This window comes from Pinus tabuliformis, chromosome 1_2 (assembly GCF_031772625.1).
Source record: "Pinus tabuliformis cultivar Carrire ecotype Pingquan chromosome 1_2, CPIR1, whole genome shotgun sequence".
Lineage (NCBI taxonomy): Eukaryota > Viridiplantae > Streptophyta > Pinopsida > Pinales > Pinaceae > Pinus > Pinus tabuliformis.
In genome coordinates this window covers 579,010,278-579,034,549 of record NC_142298.1, presented here as the reverse complement: position 1 = coordinate 579,034,549, position 24,272 = coordinate 579,010,278, and the positions used below count along the sequence as shown (strand labels likewise).

Below are 24,272 nucleotides of genomic sequence, written 5' to 3'. Positions count from 1 at the left end.
GAATTAATATATGAGCTAAACATGTATAAATTTAAAAATGCATATAACAAGATTCTTAACTATGGAGATTCTTAAGCTATAAGTAGATTTTGTTGCAATATCATGACTCAATATTATAACTTACTAATACCAATTGTCCAAACAACTATAAGTTATGTTCATATGACATTTTCTTAATTCCCTTATAGTAACCCATTCCTGAAATCTTCTATCCTTCCTTAACACTTCCTTCCCTTATATTAAGATAAACTCTTATTTCCCTTATATTGATGTAAGAACATGAAAATATGATATTAGTATTGATATAAGAACATGAAAATATGATACTATTACTGAAGTGGAAACCTCACCCACACACGTGGGTCTTAACGCTAGGGTACCGATTGAACAAGTTGTCGGCTTTAATAAGCCCTAACGCATGTCATATAAAAGTGGGCAATCCAGTGGCGTTGACGGGAGGGTGTGGGAGACTCAAGAAGACAGGTAGCATTCAAATACACGAAACTTCTTCTCGTGGCTCAGCGTCTTTCCTTAAAAGAGGGAGAGTTTTTATTTGTGAAAGTGAAACGATTGCCTGCAATGGACGGGTTTTACTCTGCCATTGGAAAGCGAGCACGCAGGGAAAATGAGGTTCCAGAGAACATTGACTCTGGAAATAAGAGGCGGAACTCTGGAACTGGTAGAGAGCGAACTCTGCCTGGCGCTGACAGTACTGTGTATCGCATACTATGCCCTGTTAATGTGGTAGGAAGTGTTATAGGAAAGGCGGGTAAAGTTATAAAATCTGTGAGTCGAGAGACGCGTTCGAAGATCAAAGTTATAGATGCTGTTCCAGGCGTTGATGATCGCGTGATAGTAATCTTCAGCTCACCGTCAGGCAACGACAAGGAGAAGGATTGCAATGAGAATGAAGTTGAAGTTGAACCTGTACTGTGTCCTGCTCAGGATGCTCTTCTTAGAGTGCATTCTGTTATTGTTCAACAATCTTCTTCTGCTAGAGATAATGACGCCGACGACAAAAAGAGACAACACAATGCTCGGTTGCTGGTTGCTAACAGCCAGATTGGAGGTTTGATTGGAAAAGGTGGAAATAACATTCAAAAATTGAGGAGCGAATCCGGGGCACAAATTCAGATACGGCCAAAAGATGAGTTGCCAGGCTGTGCGTTTAGTTTTGGTGAAGTCGTTGTCATATCTGGAGATGCAACCGCTGTCAAGAAAGCACTGTATAAAGTTTCAGCTTTTCTGTATAAACACCCACCTAAGGAGCAAATTCCTTGGACTGATATTTTATCTGCAACGAACCCAACTTCACTCCTTCCTTCTGGTGTGCCCGCATTATTTACTCCGCCAAATTATGTTCCACAACGAGATTCACTGTTTGCTCATCACAGTTCAGGTGCTCCAAGAGTAAATGGTACTTATGCCTCCGGTCATTTACCAGCACTGGGAGGATATGGAAGTGAAGCTCGAAGTTCAATATGGCCTCTTACTTATAACCCTGCTCTTCCCATTGCTCCAAAATCTGGGAATTCTGCTGTTGAGAAAAGTCCGGAGGAGTTTTGTATTCGAATAGTATGCCCAAATGATAAAATTGGAGGTGTGATTGGTAAGGGCGGCAATATCATCAAAAGCATGAGGAAAGATACAGGAGCAAGTATTAAGGTTGAAGACGCACAATCAGATTCAGATGAACGTGTAATTGTGGTTTCTTCAACAGAGTTGGCTAATGATGGTGTTTCACCTACGCTCGAGGCAGTCCTCCAATTGCAAGGAAAGACTAGTGGAAGCACTAGTGACAATGACAATGATGAAGGTGGCATTTGTACAAGGCTTCTTGTTCCGTCAAAGCACATTGGTTGCCTTCTTGGTAAACGTGGCAACATCATCGGTGAGATGCGGCAGCACACTGGAGCACATATTCGCATATTTCGCAAAGAGGAGCGACCAAAATGTGCCTCCCAAAATGAGGAGCTGGTTCAGGTTTCTGGAGACCTCAGTGTTGCTAGAGATGCACTCATCCAAATTTCAAAAAGATTGAGGGCAAATATTTTCAAAGATATGGATGGTGCTACCAACTCCCACACCTACACAGTGCCTGCTTTGTCTAGTCTATCTGTGCCCAGTGCGAACCCTCTTTCATCATCAAATTATGGCACTAGGCAATATGATCTAGGATTTCCAAGGTAGATCAAGTGCTCCATTATAAAATGTTTCTTATTTTTTGTTAATCATATACACTATGATTATCAATTTTGAGTTTGCTTAATTTACTTCATTTAAATTCATCAGGTTAATGAAATAAATTGTGGAAATTGTTTGTGTTTTTTTTTTTTAATATTTGAATTATATTGGCCTAAACAAAAACATAAAAATATGATGTGAAGAAAAAATTTAAGTGGTAAGCATACATTATAACAAAGAAGATCAAATCATTCAATAAAATGATTAAAGGATTAACAAGATTTAGATGGCAAGTATTGGTCCGTGTCTTGAAGATTCTACTCATGATCTATGTCCTAAGGGCAAGTGTTAGTCCATGTCCACACATTGGTATACATGCTTGTAAAAAATGTTTGTCCATGTCCATGCATTAATCAACATTCTCTCATCAAATGTTGCTCCATCTCCATGTATTGTTGGGAAAAAGAAACTTGACAACACTATATACTAATAAAGCACCATGTTAGTGAAAAATGGAAAGACAAAAAAATTGTATTTATAGCTAAATACTTCTTGGAGGAGGAAATTATAGAAGATAAAACCATTGAAGATAATGTTCATTTGCAAGTTGTAGAAAATAGAGGCCCGTAAGAAGTGGAGATTATGATGCATCTCTTGGATATGGAAGAAGGTGATATAATTTACAACATGGTTAGACGAAGGACCATTGTCAAGAAGATTCCCACATAAACCAAGGTGAAACTTTGCCTAAGTATGGTGAGAATTGACTTCATAAAAAGCATCTTGATTACTGAAGTGAGAAAAATGAAGGTGAATATTACGACTTACATACAAAAGAGTTTGGTTATTGAGGTGAACACAAATTTGTAGTTGAATATTACAAAGGAAAGTGGGTTGGCACTTCATGCACTTGAAAAATTATCCCTTGTGGATTGGGAGAGGTTGGGAGTGATTGATGGAAATGAATAGTCTATTGAGAGAATGAAAAATTGGATGTGAATGTTTCAAGTGCATGAATGGGACATTATGAAGAGTCAACGATGAAAGAAAAGTAAAATAGAGAATAATGACCTACCTCCTGGAGATTCTACTCATGATCTACATCCTCATCGTAAGTGTTGTTCCATGTGCATGCATTGATCTACATTCTTGTGGCAAGTGTTGGTCCATGTCCATGTATTGATATACACACCCATAACAAGTATGGGTCCACATCCATGCATTATTGAAGCAAAAGGAAACATGGCCACATTATATACTAATGAAGGGCCATGTTCTTTTATTAGAATGGTTATTAAAAGAATGAAAGAAGCAATGGGGAGGTAGTGGAGGAATATTATGTTTTCTTATTTATTCCATAAATAGCATAGGGGTGTTTACTAACGTGGTTGATATACACTGATCGACGTCATTTTCATACACTAATTGGTGTATAAAAGATGGAAAATTCCACTGATCAGCGTATATCAACCACATAAATTTTTTTGTTATAGTTACAACCACATTCAACCATAAACACCTTGGTTGACCATGTTTGACATTTCTAACTATCGTTGACCACAATTGATAATTATGAGTTGTTAGAGCACGGAATGTTCTAATTTGATTATGGTTGGCCAATGATGACCATGCTTGATCATGGTTGAGCTACCAAAATGTGCTTCTGGAAATGAGGAGCTTGTTCATATTGGAGTGCCCAATGTTACAAGATATGTACCCATCCAATCTACAAGAAGTCTCAAGGAAAATATTCTCAAAGAGAAAGATGGTGCGCGAAACAATGAAACTGTACTTCCTTTATCTAATTTGCCTAGTGGAATTTCTATTTCATCAAACTATGGTACAACACAATATCATTTTGAATTTCCAAGAACTTGGTAGATCATGTTCTTTACTGTAAAATGTTTCTTAAAAATAAATAAATTGATTGTACATAGAATTTGATATCTTATTTTATATTTATAATCAAAAAAATTGTAAAATAATTTATTTTTTATAATTGAATAATTATAATAAATTTCTCTAAATGGGACAATTTCATAAGTTAAAAGAAATTTCTTGCCTTTCAATAAAGTTATTATACATACAAATTGGCTTTTGAATATGTAATTATCAAAATTATATTTTATAAGTAATTAACAAAATGATTCTCAAAACATAATGACTTTATCTTGATAAAATAATTTATTCCCTTTCAATAATGTTATTATACATACTAATTGGCTTTTGATTATGTAATTATGTTTTTATCCAATCTTATTTAATATAGAATGATTTTAAAAATACGCAATTTTATATATAACTTTCTTTAATATGAAATAGAATTAGCTAGTTGATGGTCCTTATTGTGTATCGAAACTTTCCAAACTTACAAGTGCAAGTGCAGGTAATTTTTGTAGATTTCATGGTTGAACAAAGGACCATTATGAAGAATATTTCTATAGAAACCAATGCAATTTTTTTGTTAAGTATGGTGACATTTGAATTCTTCAGAATGAGTTTGGTTGTTGAGGTGAACAAAATTTTAAAGGCAAAGATTAAGGGAAATTGGAAGGAGTTTGGTTGTTGAGGTGAACAAAATTTTAAAGGCAAAGATTAAGGAAAATTGGGTTGGCACTTCATGTACTCAAAAATTATCCCCAATGGATTGGGATAATACCAATGGATCTAAATAATTTATGGAGAGTGAAAAAATAGATGCAAATGTTTAAAGTGTATTAACTAGACATTATCAGAAGTGACTCACAGTTCAATAGGTGGAGAAGTAGAAGAAAATAGAACACAATCTATCTAAACATGGAGGAATTTTAAAAAACATAGGGAGAATGATGTGGAGCATCCATCAAACCCTCTATGTGACCTAGAAATTCAACTCATGATCGCTTCTCATCAATTGTAGTTTTTCTAGAAATTCTCCTTATTTCCTTTTCTAATTTCAAATTTTATTGCATTTTTTCAAATAGTATGTTCGTTCTATCTCTTTAAAAAAAATAACAATGGAAGATGGTAAAGCATTTGCAAAAAATTCTATTAACACATTAGTTATAGGTCTGCAATCAAAAGTAATATTGTTTTGTGACATCTCCTTGAAACTCAACTATAGAAAAGATCATTTAAAAAAGAAAATAAATTTTAACAGATCTTTGACACAACTTATATCTCAATTCCATATATATAATCTCTCTTTCTATTCAATTACCCACTTAGACACAATATCCACAAATGAATAAAATGGTTTATAAATATAATTTTATATAATCAACATTTACACCGATTATATAACAATCTAAAGTAGTCGGATTAACTAAGTTTTGCATGTATATATCATCTTTCCTTTAACGTACTACTCAACTTATTCATTTACTATGTGCCCTTAATACTTTGCTATATAGTTTTATTATTTTCCTTTGTCAATGTAATAAATGGATCTGAGTACATAGTTCTCATTCACCGCACTATATAGTGCATATGTGATTTTATTATTCATTTTTATTAATGGTATCATGGGGATTTTTAATGCACCTTTCGATCACCATACATACATATGTTACCTATATGGCACTGGTGTTTGCAATTATGTATTGAATTTCGAATTATCTAGAGCTTTGTATGTTGCCTTCATTGGTAACTTTGAGGGTAACAACATAGAAATTAATTATACAATTACGGATCTTCGAATCTTTATCATGCCTCTGTCATCTTGAAAATTGAATGGTCAGCCTTCCTCCTCCTTGGTTCTAGGGTAACCACCTCGGGAGCTGCCTTGGGCTCAGTTCATTGTAACATCTGTGTTCGAAGAAAAACCAGTGCTCTTCTTATGTTCATGCTAGGGTTTCTTGATTATGCCTTATCATGGAAAAAAACCACAGTGACTAAAATATTGTGTCTGGCTGCCCCAAGTTCATAGTTTTCAAAGTTCACCCCCCTCAAAGGATATTCACAAAGGTAACTTATTTTTTTGCTTGCAAAGTTCTTTTCTTGCTTTTCTTTCTTTCAACGATTTACCTTGTAAATCCATATCTAACCTTGGTTTTATTTCAGTGATTAACGGGTGATGCCAATCATATGAAGAGAATTCCTCTCGGGTGCATTCTACTCAAACATTGTATCCCAACAATCATGTCTCACTCTAGGTCGTGTCTAACTTCTTCCAAGTTTATCTTTCTTTTTATTTTAATTGTTTGTGTTTTTTTTTTTTTTTTTTCTACATTTCAGTTATATTGGTCTAAATAAAAACTAGTATGTAATAAAAATATGATGTGAACAAAAAATTTAAGTGGTAAACATACATTATAACAAAGAAGATCAAATTATTCAATAAAATTATTAAAGTATTAACCAGATTTAGATGGCAAGTATTGGTCCATGTCTTGAAGATTCTACTCATGATCTATGTGCTAAGGGCAAGTGTTAGTCCATGTCCACACATTGGTATACATGCTTGTAAAAAATGTTTGTCCATGTCCATGCATTAATCAACATTCTTTCATCAAATGTTGCTCCATCTCCATGTATTGTTGGGGAAAAAGAAACTTGACAACACTATATACTAATAAAGCACCATGTTAGTGAAAAATGGAAAGACAAAAAAATTGTATTTATAGCTAAATACTGCTTGGAGGAGGAAATTATAGAAGATAAAACCATTGAAGATAATGTTCATTCACAAGTTGTAGAAAATAGAGGCCCGTAAGAAGTGGAGATTATGATGCATCTCTTGGATATGGAAGAAGGTGATATAATTTACAACATGGTTAGATGAAGGACCATTGCCAAGAAGTTGGTAGATCAGGTTCTTTACTGTAAAATGTTTCTTAAATTTCTCCATTTGACAAACAATAATAAAAAATTCATTATATCCATCTATATAAATATAAATACATGTTATTTATCTATATATATATATATATATATATATATATATATATATATATATATATATATATATATATATATATATCGGCTATGATTTTAAGTTTACCTAATTTATTTGACTCAAATTAATTATATTTAAAAATAAATAAGTTGATTGTACATAGAATTTGATATCTAATTTTATATTTATAATTTAAAAAAAAAAAATGTAATTTTTTTTTTTTATAATTGAATAATTATAATAAATTTCTCTAAATGGGACAATTTCATAAGTTAAAAGAAATTTCTTGCGTTTCAATAAGGTTATTATAGATACAAATTGGCTTTTGAATATGTAATTATCAAAATTATATTTTATAAATAATTAACAAAATGATTCTCAAAACACAATAACTTTATCTTGATAAAATAATTTATTCCCTTTCAGCAATGTTATTATACATGTTAATTGGCTTTTGATTATGTAATTATGTTTTTATCCAATCTTATTTAATATAGAATGATTTTAAAAATATGCAATTTTATATATAACTTTCTTTAATATGAAATAGAATTAGCTAGTTGATGGTCCTTATTGTGTACCGAAACCTTCCAAACTTACAAGTGCAAGTGTAGGTAATTTTTGTAGATTTCATGGTTGAACAAAGGACCATTATGAAGAATATTTCTATAGAAACCAAGGAAATTTTTTCCTTAAGTATGGTGACATTTGACTTCATCAGAAGGAGTTTGGTTGTTGAGGTGAACAAAATTTTAAAGGCAAAGATTAAGGGAAATTGGGTTGGCACTTCATGTACTCAAAAAATTATCCCCAATGGATTGGGATAATACAAATGGATCTAAATAATTTATGGAGAGTGAAAAATTAGATGCAAATGTTTAAAGTGTATTAACTACACATTATCAGAAGTGACTCACGATTCAATGTTATGAAACTAGCTCATACAAAGATAAAAAAGATAGATCAACGCCTTAGAGTTCTGCCTCTTCGAGCGGGCAACCTCCTTTACATTACATAAATGAACAGTTCTTGGATGATACAAATGACAAGACCTCGTTTCTATATATAGGAGTCTAAGGGGTCATAATATAATCAAAGCCGACATAACAATAATAATGTAGGGGAACAATAATAACAATAGTGGGCTTCTATGGGGCACAATAATAACAATATGGGGACTACATGGGTAGAACAATATAATAAGGGGGTTGTACTAATAACAATAAGGGGTTACACTAGTAGTATAGGGGCCTAACATGCCCCTCTCCTTCAAAAAGTGTTGTCCTCAACGCTTGAGTAGTTCTTGATGCTTCTGTATAAAATTCTTGTCCTTCCATGTCAAATCTTCAACAGGTAAGTTCTTCCACTTGATGAGATGCTTTGAAATTGATCGATTTCGTAGCTATCAACTTCTTGGTTCTATAAATGCTTCAGGTTCCAATATGTTTTTTCCTTCCTTGTCAAGTTTTGGAAATATTGTTGGAACTAGGATATTCGGAAATTTTTGAATGAGTTCCCACCCTTCTTCACCATTCTTCCATTCATACCTTCCTTTGTTTATCAAATTTGGTTGGATAATTGTACCAACCTCTACCATTTCTGCAACCATATGTTCAATTTCACTGCTTTGGGCATATTGATATCTATAAGGCTTGACGTTTGGAGGAACACATCCTGGAATAAAATGAATAGCATGATCATGATCACGAATACATGGGAGACCTTTAGGAGTCTCAAATAACTTGGAATGATTGTCCAAGACTTTTTGGAGATATGGAGAAATACATGATTTCGATGTGTGAACAGTTAGTGAACATAATTATGCAATTACGCCTCATTGTTCTTTGTTTAGAAGCTTTGTATTCCGTCAGAGTTGATTATCTTTCCTGGTTTCCTTGTGATACCCCTTAATTCAACTTCCTTTCCTTATGAAGAAAATTTCATAAAACATTCTTGAAAATTAAAAGCTATTGTACCCAAGGATTGTAGCCATTGGACTCCTAGTACAACATCAGCACTACCCATTGGAATGGAAAACATTGGGCTATTCAATACATATTCTCCCATGGATAGCTTGATATTATGGCACTTTCCAGAGTAATTTATGGTTCCTCCACTTACAACTGTCACTTGACACTCTGGTGCTGGATCTAGGAAGCAATTCAAGTCCTTGGCTATATTACAATTGATAAAATTATGGGTACTACCCGAATCAATCAACACTATTACCTTTTTCTTCTTGATATGTCCTTCTATCTTTACATTTTGAGGAGTGGTAATTCTGACGAATGAATTACAAGATATGGTCGGATTCATTTCTTCTTTCTCTGGGTTTGTTCCTGGTGAGTATCCTTTTCTTTTGATGTTTCTTGATACTTTTCTTCCTGATATTTCACTGTTTGAACCTTCTTCTTCTTGATATGTCCTTCTATCTTGAGAGTTTGGGGAGTGGTAATTTCTTCCAATGTTTTACAAGATATGGTCGGATTCATTTCTTGATGCTCGATTTTATCTTTCACTTCTTGAACATTTTTCTTCTTGATATGTCCTTCTATCTTGATAGTTTGAGGAGTGGTAATTCTGGCCAATGCATTACAAGATATGGTTGGATTCATTTCTTCTTTCTCGATGTGATCTTTCACTTCTTGAAACTTTTTCTTCTTGATATGTCCTTCTATCTTAAGAGTTTGAGGAGTGGTAATTCTTGACAATGCTTTACAAGATATGGTCTGATTCATTTCTTCTTTCTCTGGGGTTGGGTCCTGGTGTATATCCTCTTCTTTTGATGTTTCTTGATCCTTTTCTTCCTCCTCTTCATACTCTATGTAAAATAATTTCTTCTCATCACACTTATGACCTTTAGTGCATTTGCTATCACAACTGTAACAAAGCTCGTTTTCTCTTTTTTCTTCCAATTGTTGTGGTGTAACCCTTGTAGGTTGTGGAAGGCTAGGAGAAACAACACTTCCATCTTTATAGTTGTGAGGGGTAGACTTCCTTGTTGCCATAATTTTACTTTCCACTATGTAACAAAGCTCTTTTACTCTTTCCAATTGTTGTGGTGTTGCTCTAAAGAAGGTGTTGCTCTTTGTATCCTCATAATGTGCTATCATTTCCTCCGTGAAAATTGACCACATAACAAGTTGTTTACGAGAACAAAGCCCTTTATACCATAAAAATTGATCCAGTTCTAAATATGAAGATGCAATACATACCTTTTGTAACAGTGGTACACCATGTAGATCAAAATATTGCTCCGTCTAAAGTATCCAATTTACCGGATCCTTGCCATCAAACTTCCTCATCTTGCTTTTTCTTGATTTTAGGAGCTCGATCTTGAAACGACTATAACTCTATACTTTTGGATCTTTAAGTTTTGAAATTGTGACCTACAGTAGCCCTCTGCGTCCTCTTTCCAATGCCACCAGTTTGATCCAAATTGGATTCTCTAAGGAAGAGTTATGCCAAATCTCCCACAGTGACCTGATTATAGAGTAGTTCAGTAGAACAAACTTGTACGATGTGCCACAAGTCGCTGTTTCAACCTTTGGCTCTGAAAAATATATACAAGAAACTACAGTCTGTCCTCTTTCTATACCTTCTTACGAAATTTCAATCTGATGCTCAGAGGGAAAGTTATGACGATTTTCCCCAGGTCACCTATTTGGAATGTAAATCAGGAGTCTGCAAAAGGACCAACTTCCTCAGATCATATCTCCGTAAATGTAGTGCGAAACGCTCTGAAATTTGGACCCGAGGTTCAGTAATATTTCGCCTCAAATGGGTTTTTTTTCGCTTTTGAAACGTTGGAGAAAAAAATTTATAGCGAAAATGCCACGATGACCTATTTGGAGTAGTGAAACCCTAGAATCCAAAGCTTTGATACCAAATGTGATGAAACCATCTCACAAAAAGATAGAAAAGATAGATCAACGCCTTAGAATTCAACCTCTTCGAGGGGGCAATCTCCTTTACATTACATAAATGAACAATTCTTGGATGATACAAATGACAAGACCTCCTTTCTATATATAGGAGTCTAAGGGGTCATAATATAATCAGAGCTGACATAACAATAATAATGTAGGGGAACAATAATAACAATAGTGGGCTTCTATGGGGCACAATAATAACAATATGGGGACTGCATGGGTACAACAATATAATAAGGTGGTTGTACTAATAACAATAAGGGGTTACACTAGTAGTATAGGGGCCTAACATTCAGTAGGTGGAGAAGTAGAAGAAAATAGAACACAATGTATCTAAACATGGAGGAATTTTAAAAAACATAGGGAGAATGATGTGGAGCATCCATCAAACCCTCTATGTGACCTAGAAATTTAACTCATGGCCTCTTCTCATCAATTGTAGTTTTACTAGAAATGCTCCTTATTTCCTTTTCTAATTTCAAATTTTATTGCATTTTTTCAAATAGTATGTTTGTTCTATCTCTTTAAAAAACGTAACAATGGAAGATGGTAAAGCAGTTGCAAAAAATTCTATTAACACATTAGTTATAGGTCTGCAATCAAAAGTAATATTGTTTTGTGACATCTCCATGAAACTCAACTATAGAAAAGATCATTTAAAAGAAGAAAAGAAATTTTAATAGATCTTTGACACACAACTTATATCTCAATTCCATATATATAATCTCTCTTTCTATTCAATTAACCACTTAGACACAATATCCACAAATGAATAAAATGGTTTATAAATATATTTTTATATAATTGACATTTACACCGATAACCTCTTTGAAGTTGAAAATGGGTAATGATTCTAACTTCTTCGTACTATATATATATTTAAAAGTATGGGTGCTAATGCAACAATCTAAAGTAGTCAGATTAACTAAGTTTTGCATGTATATATCATCTTTCCTTTAACGTACTACTCAACTTATTCATTTACTATGTGCCCTTAATACTTTGTTATATAGTTTTATTATTTTCCTTTGTCAATGTAATAAATGGATCTGAGTACATAGTTCTCATTCACCGCACTATATAGTGCATATGTGATTTTATTATTCATTTTTATTAATGGTATCATGGGGATTTTTAATCCGCCTTTTGGCCACCATACATACATATGTTACCTATATGGCACTGGTGTTTGCAATTATGTATTGAATTTCGAATTCTCAAGAGCTTTGTATGTTGCCTTCATTGATAACTTTGAGGGTAACAACATGGAAATTAATTATACAATTACGGATCTTCGTATCTTTATCATGCATCTGTCATCTTGAAAATTGAATGGTCAACCTTCCTCCTCCATGGTTCTAGGGTAACCACCTCGGGAGCTGCCTTGGGCTCAGTTCATTGTAACATCTGTGTTCGAAGAAAAGTCAGTGCTCTTCTTATGTTCATGCTAGGGTTTCTTGATTATGCTTTATCATGGAAAAAAATCACAGTGACTATAATATTGTGTCTGGCTGCCCCAAGTTCATAGTTTTCAAAGTTCACCCCCTCAAAGGATATTCACAAAGGTAACTTATTTTTTTGCTCGCAAAGTTCTTTTCTTGCTTTTCTTTCTTTCAACGATTTACCTTGTAAATCCATATCTAACCTTGGTTTTATTTCAGTGATTAACGGGTGATGCCAATCATATGAAGAGAATTCCTCTCGAGTGCATTCTACTCAAACATTGTATCCCAACAATCATGTCTCACTCTAGGTTGTGTCTAACTTCTTCCAAGTTTCTCTTTCTTTTTATTTCATGGTTATAAGGTTGAGAATTTTTGTTACATTTCACCGTAAGGGGTATTTTTAATAAATAGGTGGTTCTTCCCGATGCGGTAGTCATAGAATAAACGACGAGGAAAGGGGCTATGCACCACTATAGGGAATCTACATTCTATAGGCTCTAGGGTTTTTAACTCATGAATTCTTTTATTTTTTTCATGATTTTATTATCGATAATGCCCATTCTTCTTAGGGTTTATTCAATCACCTAATTTCATATTAGTTCCACACTATGAACTAACAAAATGTGTAAGAGTTCATTCTTACTTGGTTTACTTCTTGTCCGCAACATATTTTCCAATTTTCCCAAGTTTTTAATTTTTCACATTCCTTCTCTTTCCAGGTCTACAATTGTTTATGGGAAAGCCTTTATTTCTAAATTTAAAAGGTGATCTGAATTTTTCTCTGAATTGATACTATTTATTGCAAAGGTATAACCCTTAAGGTTTGACCCTCGATTCTCCTTTGGGTTATTAGGGGCTTGTGGCCTGAATTGTCCATGCCATTTCACTGTAATATTTTATAAAGTATTGGGTACTTTTTAATGATTGTTGTCTTTAATTCTTAAGCTATCTCTTTTGACCCGTTGTAGCTTTCCATGGACTATAAAAAAATATTCTGATTATTATGTAGTCTCTTTAAATGGTTGGTGGTGTTTACAAGTATTGGTCCATGTTTTGAAGATTCTACTCATGATCTATGTGCTAAGGGCATGTGTTAGTCCATGTCCACACATTGATATACATGTTTGTGAAAAATGTTTTTCCATGTCCATGCATTAATCTACATTCTCCCATCAAACATTTCTTCATGTCCATTTATTGTTGGCGTAAAAGAAACTTGACATCACTATATACTAATAAAGTGTCATGTTTAGTGAAAACTTGAAAGACAAAAAATTTGTAGCTAAATACTTCATGGAAGAGGAAATTATAGAAGATAAAACCATTGAAGATAATGTTGATTTCCAAGCTCTACAAAATAGAGTATTTGTAGCTAAATACTTCATGGAGGAGGAAATTATAGAAGATAAAACCATTGAAGCTAATGTTGATTTGCAAGTTGTAGAAAATAGAGGCCCATCAGAAATGGAGATTATGATGCATTTCTTGGATATGGAAGAAGGTAATATCATCTACACCATGTTTGGACGAAGGACCATTGTGAAGAAGATTCCCACATAAACCAAGGTGAAACTTTGCCTAAGTATGGTGAGATTTGACTTCATAAAAAGCATCTTGTTTACTAAAGTGAAAAAAAATGAACGTGAATATTGAATTTCATACAAAGGAGTTTGGTTATTGAGGTGAACACAAACTTGGAGGTGAATATTACAAAGCAAAGTGGGTTGGTAGTTCATGCACTTGAAAAATTATCCCTAGTGGATTGGGAGAGCTTGGGGTGATCGATGGAAATGAACAGTCTATGGATATTATGGGTGTATGGATGTTATGTGAAAATTTCATGTAAACTTTACTAAGATAATAAATATGAAAATCCATTTTTTAATTCTTATTTAGAGGCATATTTCAAAGTAGTTATGCAAACGGAGTTGTGCATATATGGTTGTGCACATGCAAAAATTATACGAAGAATAAAGGCATGTGTGGAATTTGTGTGGAATGAAGGAAGTGTAGAGGGGTCTTTTAATTGTAATCTGTTTTGATATTATTTTTATTATTAAAATATTTTGCGGGATGCAAAAATGCATATAATAAAAGCTTGAAAGGGTATTGCACACAATGGACTATGTTGCTTACAGGTAGCGTGTGCGGAGAACAAATGCCTCCTACGCATGATATTTGGGACCCATGTTTATCAATATTAGTTTCAAATGTCAATGGTTGATGGAAGGGAATTTTTGAATCCAGAGATGGTTGTGCATGAGATTTTTTTACACATAAATTCTTTTTCTTTGCGGTTTTCGTGCATATGCGTTTGTGTTATGTTGAAAGTGTACGAAAATCATGTTTTTAGATTTGATGTTTTGTTGCTTATGTGGTTTTCTGAATGTGCGAAAAGGTGTGTAGCGAGTGAATTGAATGTTGAGATGAATTGTATTTACCTGCAACGCAAAATAGTGGCAGGTGGTGGCTAATGATGGTGTTTCACCTACGTTTGAGGCATTCCTCCAATTGCAAGGAAAGACTAGTGCAAGACTAGTGACAATGAAAATCTTGATGGTGCCATTTGTTCAAGAATTCTTGTTCCCTCAAAGCACATTGGTTGCCTTCTTGGTAAAGGTGGCAACATCATCAGTGAGATGCAGAAGCACACTAGAGCAAATATTTGCATATTTTGCAAAGAGGAGCCACCAAAATGTGCCTCCCAAAATGAGGAGCTCATTCCGGCTACTAGAGATGCACTCATCCAAATTACAAAAGGCTAGAGATGCACTCATCCAACACCTAATCCCACATAGTGTCTCCTTTGTCTAGTCTATATGTGCCCAGTGAAATCCCTCTTTCATCATCAAGTTATGGCACCAAGCAATATGATCTAGGATTTCCAAGATAGATTGAATGCTCCATTGTAAAATGTTTCTTATTTATTTTTAACTAATTTTCTCATTACATATTATATTATAAATATATGATGTATTATATGATTACCAAATTTGAGTTTTCTTAATTTATTTCAATTAAATTCATTGGGTTAATGAAGTAAATTGACCAAATTCAAGATATACTTTTATATTTGTAATTAAAAAATTGTATAATAATTTGTCTTGTATTTTATTTATAAATTTTATATAAAATTATATAGTATAATTAAGTTTAAAAATAAATAGATATTCAAAACATAATAACAATTTTCCATGAATGAAATAATTATATAAGTGAACAGAAACAATTTCCCTTTCTATAATGTTATTGTATATACTTATTAGCTTTTTATTGTGTATCTTAGTTATATTGTTGATATAACAATGCTTATAATTCAATGAAAAATGCTTTCTTTTTTTCAAAGATTTGAATTAGATTTTCATAATATAGAGTGAAACTAGCATGTAATAAAAATATGATTTGAAGAAGAAAATTAAGTTATAAAAATACATTATAACAAAGATTATCAAATCATTCAATAAAATGCTTAAAGATTAAGAGGATTGAGATGACAAGTATTGGTCCATGTCCTCAAGAGTCTGCTCATGATCTATGTGCTCATGGCAATTTTGGGTCCATGTCCATCCATTATTGGGGAAAAGGAAACATAGGAGCAATGTTTACTAATAAAGGGGCATGTTCCTTTCCATGGACTGTAAGAAATTTTCATTCAATTATAGTGTAGTATCTTTACATCATTGGTGGCATTTTGTATAATTGTTAAGTTTTCTTCACGCATATTTCTTGTTCTCATTATTTGATGTTAATTAAAATATCTTTCAATGAGGCATTACTTTCTCATGAAGTTCTTACTTTATTTATATCTATATATTCACAAGTGAGTTTCTTTATTTTCGGCAATGAAACTTCTTTTTACCAATATTATTGAATAGCTCAGTGGTTAATTAATTATCTATTTTAAATATGATTGGTTCAACTCTTATTTTGAAATGATAACGTTTGTACAGGGTACTTCACCATGTTTTAATGATGTGTACATTGTGAGTTTGATGTCGATCATTTAGATGTACAAAGATTTATGATTTGACATTTGAATGGTTCACCGCTATTACAGATCGATGAATGTAAGAAATATGGCCATTCTTTAAATACATATCCCCACTTTCATTAACAATGGTCACTTCAATTTTATGCAAGGCAATCAAGGTAGGATTTGGTGTCGCAAAATTATGAGATACATATCTAATTGGAGATCGATATTGAATGCCAAAAACAGTGGCTAGCCTGGAACTACTAAATACTTCCTTGGGAAGGTCGCACACATGTGATATTAATTCATTTCATAGTTATTTGTTAGTTATGGGCGTTTATGTTATTCAGGAAAAAAAAAATCATTATCTAGTGTTTTTTGGCAAATAATTTGTCATTGATAACCTCTCCTAAGTATGTATCTACATACGATGTGTCCATAGAAAATTCCGTATTTTCTAAAATGGTGTTCATGTCTAATCCCCGTGAGGGAGATAGAATGGATAAGTGAAATAGATTGAACCATAAATAGTGATGATATTTTTTATTGTTAGTGAAATTTATGTATATGATGGTTGGTTATGTAAGTAGAGGTAATTAAAATATATTAAGATATAAATAGTTAAGTTTTATTAGTCCATGCCTCATCAAGCACTATAACATTTGCCTCATGGTCAAGTTGCATTAACTCTCCATTATTTGGCTGTGTTGTCAAAATTTTAACCAAACTCTTGGGAAGGTGCTTAATATTTCTATTTTTGCATAAATTCAAAAATAATTTTCAAATTTTGAGTAAATATTATTTCTAATTTACGATTAGTTGAGGAAGCTCTAATGGGACATAATTCCCCAGATAGAGGGTGTTTGATTTTCATTTTTTTCTAGTGTTTGATAATTCATTTTAAAAATTAAAATAAAAGTAATTTTATCAGCGCCTATTACAATGGTGAGTGCTCTGACACTATCACTATTATGTTAGTGCTCTACTCAATGATGTGAGAATTGATAAAGTTTTAGGACATTATTATGTTATTGCTCTATTCAGTAATGCGAGAAATGATGTGGTTGCAGGTTGTTTGCATAGGAAGGGGGGATTTTGAACAAATGTCGAATTAATATTATTATGTTTCCTTGTGAGGAGGAAAAATTATGTGTGGGAGGGTTGGGGTCCTTTGCATACTAAGTGTTTTGATAAGGATGAAAAATGTTGTAATTAGTATGGTTTCATTGTGTAGAATGGTCACTATGTGAAGGACAAAGTAAGTGTAGGAGAACCGGGGACTTAGGCGTGCTAAATAAACAATGTTTTCAATCCTTGTGAAGAAAAAGGGTTGTGCGATAAAATGAATATCCTGAAGGATTTTTTTTAATTATTATTTAGGAACATATTTCACAACTACAAAAGTAGTTGTGCAAAGTTGGTTGGGGAAATCTAGTTGTTGATATGATTGCAAGATACTGTTATGATAATTCTTTGTTCAATGATGCGAGAATTCCTATAGTTGTAGGTTGTTTGTATAGTCCCCGAGGGGGAGTGAACCAATGTCGAATTAATATTATTATGTTTCCTTGTGCGGAGCACAATTTATGTCCGGGAAAGCTGGGGTCCTTTGCATAGTGAGTGTTGGGGTTGTTGTCTAAAACATTTACTGTTGAGAGGACGAAGTTATGCATGTATGGACGTTATGTGAAAATGTTGTGCAAAGTTTACTAAGATAATAAATATACAAATCCTTTTTTAAATTCTGATTTAGGGGGATATTTCAAAGTAGTTGTGTGAAAGACGTTGTGCATGTACGAATGTTATATGGAGAATAAATGCATGTTTATAATTTGTGTGGATTGAGGTAAGTGTAGAGGGGTCTTTTAGTTGTAATTTGTTTTAATATTTGTTCTATTATTAATAGATTTTGCACGATGTGAAAGTGCATATAGTAAAAGCTTGAAAGCTTATTTCACACAATAGACTACATTATTTGGAGGTAGCGTGTGTGGAGAACAAATGCTTCCTACGCATGATATTTGGGGCCCACGTTTATTTAATATCAATTTCAAATGTCAATGACTGATGGAAGGGCATTGTTGAGTCCGGAGGTGGTTGTGCATGAGATATTTTTACGTATAATTGCTTTTGCTTTGCAGTTTCACGCATATTCATTTGTGTTATGTTGAAAGTGTATGAAAATCTTGTTTCTAGATTTGATGTTTTGGTGCTTATGTGGTTTTCTGAATGCGTGAAAAGGTGTGTATTCGGTGAATTGAATGCTAAGATGAAGTGTATTTACCCACAAATTTATTTTCTATTAATCACAGCATAGACATCGGGACGACGAAAAATCTGGATGGAGGTTTTATCTTTGTAGTGTGTTTCAGACGCAAAATAGTGGCAGGTGGTGACTAGTGATGGCATTTCATCTATACTTGACACAATCCTGCAATTGCAAGGAAAGACTAGTGGAAGCACCAATGATAATGACAATGATGAAGATACCATTTGTTAAAGACTTCTTGTTCTGTCAAAGCACATTAGTTGACTTCTTGGGAAAGGTGGAAACATCATCAATGAGATGTGGAAACACACTGGAGCAAATATTCACATATTTCGCAAAGAGAAGCGACCAAAATGTGCATCCCAAAATGAGGAGCTCGTTCAGGTTATTGGATACCCGAGTGTTGCTAGAGATGCACTCATCCAAATTACAAAAAGGCTGACAGAAAATATTTTCAAATATATGGATGGTGCTACCAACACCCACACCCACATAGTGCCTCCTTTGTCTAGTCTAAATGTGCCCAGTGCAATCCCTCTTTCATCATCAAGTTATGGCACAAAGCAATATGATCTAGGATTTCCAAGATAGATTGGATGCTTCATTGTAAAATGTTTTTTATTTATTTTTTAATCAATTTTGTAAATACATATTATATTATAAATATATGTTGTATTATATGATTATCAAATTTGAGTTTCCTTAATTTATTTCATTTAAATTCATTAGGTTAATGAAGTAAATTGGAAAAATTCAAGATATACTTTTATATTTGTAATTAAAACATTGTAAAATAATTTATCTTATATTTTATTTATAAAATGTTAAATAGAAGTATATAATATAAATAATTTTGAAAATAACTAGATATTCAAAACATAATAACAATTTTCCTTGAATGAAAGAATTATATAAGTGAATAGAAACAATTTCCTTTTCAATAATGTTATTGTATATACTTATTAGTTTTTTATTGTGTATCTTAGTTATACTATTATAAAAATATGATTTGAAGAAAAAAAATTAAGCTGTAACATATATTATAACAAAGATAACGTTTGTACAGGGTACTTCACCATGTTTTAATGTTGTGTACATTGCGACTTTGATGTCAATCAATTAGATGTATGGAGATTTATGATTTGACATTTGAATGGTTCATCGATATTAGAGATCGATGAATGAAATCAATATGGCCTACCTTTAAATATACATGCCCACTTTCCTTAACAATGGTCACTTCGATTTTATGCAAGCGATAAAGGTTGGATTTGGTGTTGCAAAATTGCGAGATACAGATCTAATTAGAGATCGATATTGAAAGCCAAAAGTAGTGGCTAGTGTCGAACTACTAAACACTTCCTTGGTAAGGTCGTCACACGCATGATATTAATTCATTTCATATTTATTTGTTATTTAAGATGGTTTATGTTATTTAAGAAAAAAATCATTATCTAGTGTTGTTTGGTGAATAATTTATCGTTGGTAACCTCTAAGAGGTATATATCTACATACGAGGTGTCCATACAAAATTCCATATTTTCCAAAATTGTGTTCATGACTAATTCCCATGTGGGAGATACAATGGAGAAGTGAAATAGGTTGAACCAGAAATAGAGATGATATTTTTTATTGTTAGTGAAATTTATGTATATGATGGTTTGTTATGTAAGTAGAGGCAAGTAAAATATATAAAGATATAAATAGTTAAGTTTTATTAGTCCCTACCTCATCAGGCACTATAAAATTTAGTTCACAGTAAAGTTGCATTAACTCTCCATTATTTGATTTTGTTTTCGCAATTTTAACCAAAATTTTGGGAAAATGTTTAATATTTCTATTTTTGCATAAATTCAGAATAATTTTTTAAATTTGAGTAAATGTTATTTTAATTTTCGATTAGTTGAGGAAGCTCTAATGGGACATAATTTCCCAGATGGAGGGTATTTTATTTTCACTTTTTCCCAATGTCTGACAATTAATTTTAAAAATTAAAATAAAAGTAATTTTGTGAGTGACCATTACGATGGTGAGTGCTCTGACACTTTCACTACTATGTTAGTGCTCTGCTTAATGATGTGGGAATTGACGCAGTTTCGGGACATTATTATGTTAGTTCTCTATGCAATAATGTGAGAAATGATGTGGTTGTAGGTTGTTTTCATAGGCACGGGGAGTTTGACCAAATGTCAAATTATTATTATTATGTTTCCTTGTGTTGAGGTAAAAGTATGTGTGGGAGAGTTTGGGTCCTTTGCATAGTAAGTATTGTGACACTCATCAACGATGTGGTAATTGGTACGGTTTCATTGTGCAGAACATTCACTATGTGGAGGAAAAAGTATGTGTAGGAGGAATGGGATCTTAGGGGTGCTAAATAAACTATGTTTTCAATCCTTGTGAAGAAAATGTGTTGTGTGGTAAAACGAATGTGTGGAAGGACTTTTTTTTAATTATTATATACGAACATAATTCACAACTACAGAAGTAGTTGTACAAAGGCGGTTGTGAAAAGCTAGTTGTTGATACGATTGCAGAACACTGTTATGATAATGCTTTGTTCAATGATGTGAGAATCACTGTAGTTGTAGGTTGTTTTCATACGCCGCAATGGGGAATGAACAAATGTTGAATTAACATTATTGTGTTTCCTTGTGTGGAGTACAGTGTATGTGCGAGAAACTTGGGGTCCTCTACATGGTAAGTGTTGGGGTTGTTGTGTGAAACATTAACTGTGCAGAGGACGAAGTATGTGCAGGAAAACCTAGGTATTTTACATAAACGGCGGTGATAAATAAACTATGTTCTAAATACGTGTGAAAAAAGGTGTTGTACGGTAAAACAAATGTGTGGAACACTTAGTATTTCTTAGTTATTATCTAGGAGCATTTTTGGAACCTATGGAAGTAGTTGTACAAAAGTGGTTGTGAAAAGCTAGATGTTCAGAGGTATCATGTGTAGAGTTTCAAATTTCACTGATTGATCAAAGGGTGTTATTTAGTGCAGAATTAGTTTTGTGGAAAAAGCTATGCGGAGGTGGTTATGTGTGTATGGATGTCATGTGAAAATCTTGCGAAAATTTTACTAAGATAATAAATATGAAAATCCTTTTTTGAATTCTTATTTAGGGGCATATTTCAAAGTAGTTATGCGAGCGAAGTTGTGCATAGATGGTTGTGCATGTACAAAGGTTATACGAAGAATAAATGCATATGCGAAATTTTTGTGGAATGGGGGGAGTGTAGAGGATTCGTTTAATTGTAATGTGTTTTGATATTAATTCTATTATTAATACATTCCACGGGATGCGAAAGTTCATAGAATAAAAGATTTAAATATTATTGCACACAATAGACTATGTTTTTTGGAGGTAGCGTGTGTGGAGAACAAGTGATTCCTACGCATGATATTTGGGACCGATGTTTATTAATATCAGTTTCAAATGTCAATGAATGATGGAAGGGAATTGTTGAGTCTAGAGGTGGTTGTGTGTCAGATATTTTTACACATAAATGGTTTTGCTTTGAGGTTTCGTGCATATGCATTTGTGTTATGTTGAAAGTGTACGAAAATCATATTTCTATATTTGATGTTTTGGTGCTTATGTGGTTTTCAGAATGTGTGAATAGGTGTGTAGTCGGTGAATTGAATGTTGAGATGAATTGTATTTACCCACAAATTTATCTTCTATTAATCAGAGGATAGACATCAGGAAGATGAAAAATATGGATGGATGTTCTATTTTTGTAGTTTGTTTCAGACGCAAAATAGTGGTAGGTGGTGGCTAATGATGGTGTTTCACCTACGCTTGAGGCAATTCTTCAATGGAAAGGAAAGACTATTGGAAGCACTAGTGACAATGACAATGATGAAGGTGCCATTTGTTCAAGACTTTTTGTTCTGTTAAAGCACCTTGGTTTCCTTCTTGGTAAAGGTGGAAACATCATCAGTGGGATGTGGAAGAATACTGGAGAAAATATTTGCATATTTCGTAAAGAGGAGCGACCAAAATGTGCCTCCCAAAAAATTTGAGGGAAATGTAACTAGGTTCAATCTTCATAAATGTACTTTTGATATTTGTATTTATCCAAGAAAATAAATATTATTTTTATGATATATGCCAATAAGTTTCTTTCTCATTGAAGTAGGTCTATCACATGTTAAAGTGTTATAGGTAATTCAAAAGGTCAAAATAATTATGTTAAATACCTTAAGGGTACATTACATTGTGTATAAGAGTCAAAGAAGTCACCTCCAAGAAAAGTTAAGTCTCCTCCTAGAAAAGACACCACCAAAAGAAGAAATTTCACCATTAAAAGAACCCTTCAAAGCAAAGGAAGTCAAGTCGGCCTCAAAACAGTAAGTCGACCTACAAGTCAGCCTAAAGGAGGGACAATCCTCTATATATAGAGGTTGTCCACTCGTCCAAAGAGAAGGCAATCAATCTCTGAAATTAGCGAAGGAGGAAGTCGAGAAAAAGTGAAAGTAAAAAACTCTAAAGGGTCTCCAAAGTGCAGTGAAGTAAGGAGGAAGAAAAGTGAAGGTGGAGGACTGTTTCTAGGGTTAGAAATAGTCATGTGTGTGAAGAAAAAGAGGTCAAATCTATGGGTATGACATCAGGGAAAAACAGTCCATGAACTAGTGGTGTGGGTTTGAAACTAGGCCTACAAGGCCTCCCAATACAAGTGAAGAAGCCTATCTCTCTAGCAAAGGAAAAAGGACCCTAATTCTCCAGGGTACCTCTCACACATTTGAGAATTAGGGTTGCAGTGTTGTCATACTAAGCCTACCACTATACATCAAGAAGGGACTCAGATGATCAACAAAAGAAAGGAGTATTCTTAGGTGAAAGATATCACGAAGTAAAAATATAAGTATCTCTTCTAGAAGGTATAATAAAAGTGGAAAGAAGAACAAAGTGTCGTAAGAAGGACGAAGTGTCGTGGAATGAAGTGCTGGAAGGAGGTGGAAAAAGTGTCAGGGGAAACATAATGCAAAGAAAAGGAAGGACTTGACTTGTGCATGGAGGATCCTCTAGTCAAGGTTCTAGGGTTTGGCCTTGATCAAGAAAGAAGCTTCAATAAGAGAAAACTTACTGAAGGATTTTCCTCTCAAGAGAAGAGAGATTTTGGCCCTGATAGAGAGCCAGTATCTTGTGTTCTTGTTTTATGTTTTGTGAGCAGTTTGATGAAGTACACACACTTGCATTAATAACAAAAGAATAATATTAAGCCAACAAAGACAAGAAAAGTAAAAAGAATTCACAAATTGTTATCTAGTCCAGAAGAATCACTCTACACATAATTTACCTATATATTTCAACAAAAATCAGGAGCTCGTTTAGGTTACTGGATACCCAAGTGTTGCAAAGATGCACTCATCCAAATTAAAAAAAGTCTAAGGGAAAATATTTTTAAAGATATGGTTAGTGCTACCAACACTAACACCCACATAGTGCCTCCTTTGTCTAGTTTATATGTGCCCATTTCAATCCCTCTTTCATCATCAAGTTATGGCACAAGGAAATATGATCTAGGATTGTCAAGATAGATCACATGCTCAATTGTAAAATGTTTCTTATTTATTTTTTAAT

At 33.3% G+C, this 24,272-nt stretch overlaps 1 protein-coding gene across 1 annotated transcript; it reads left to right on the top strand.

Annotated features, from left to right (window-relative positions):
* Positions 1-579: 579 nt before the first annotated feature.
* LOC149206937 (KH domain-containing protein At4g18375-like) lies at positions 580-2,190 on the top strand. Its single transcript, XM_089397855.1, has one exon. The coding sequence runs from the start codon at positions 580-582 to the stop codon at positions 2,188-2,190; it is 1,611 nt and encodes a 536-aa protein (XP_089253981.1).
* The last annotated feature ends 22,082 nt before the right edge of the window (positions 2,191-24,272 follow it).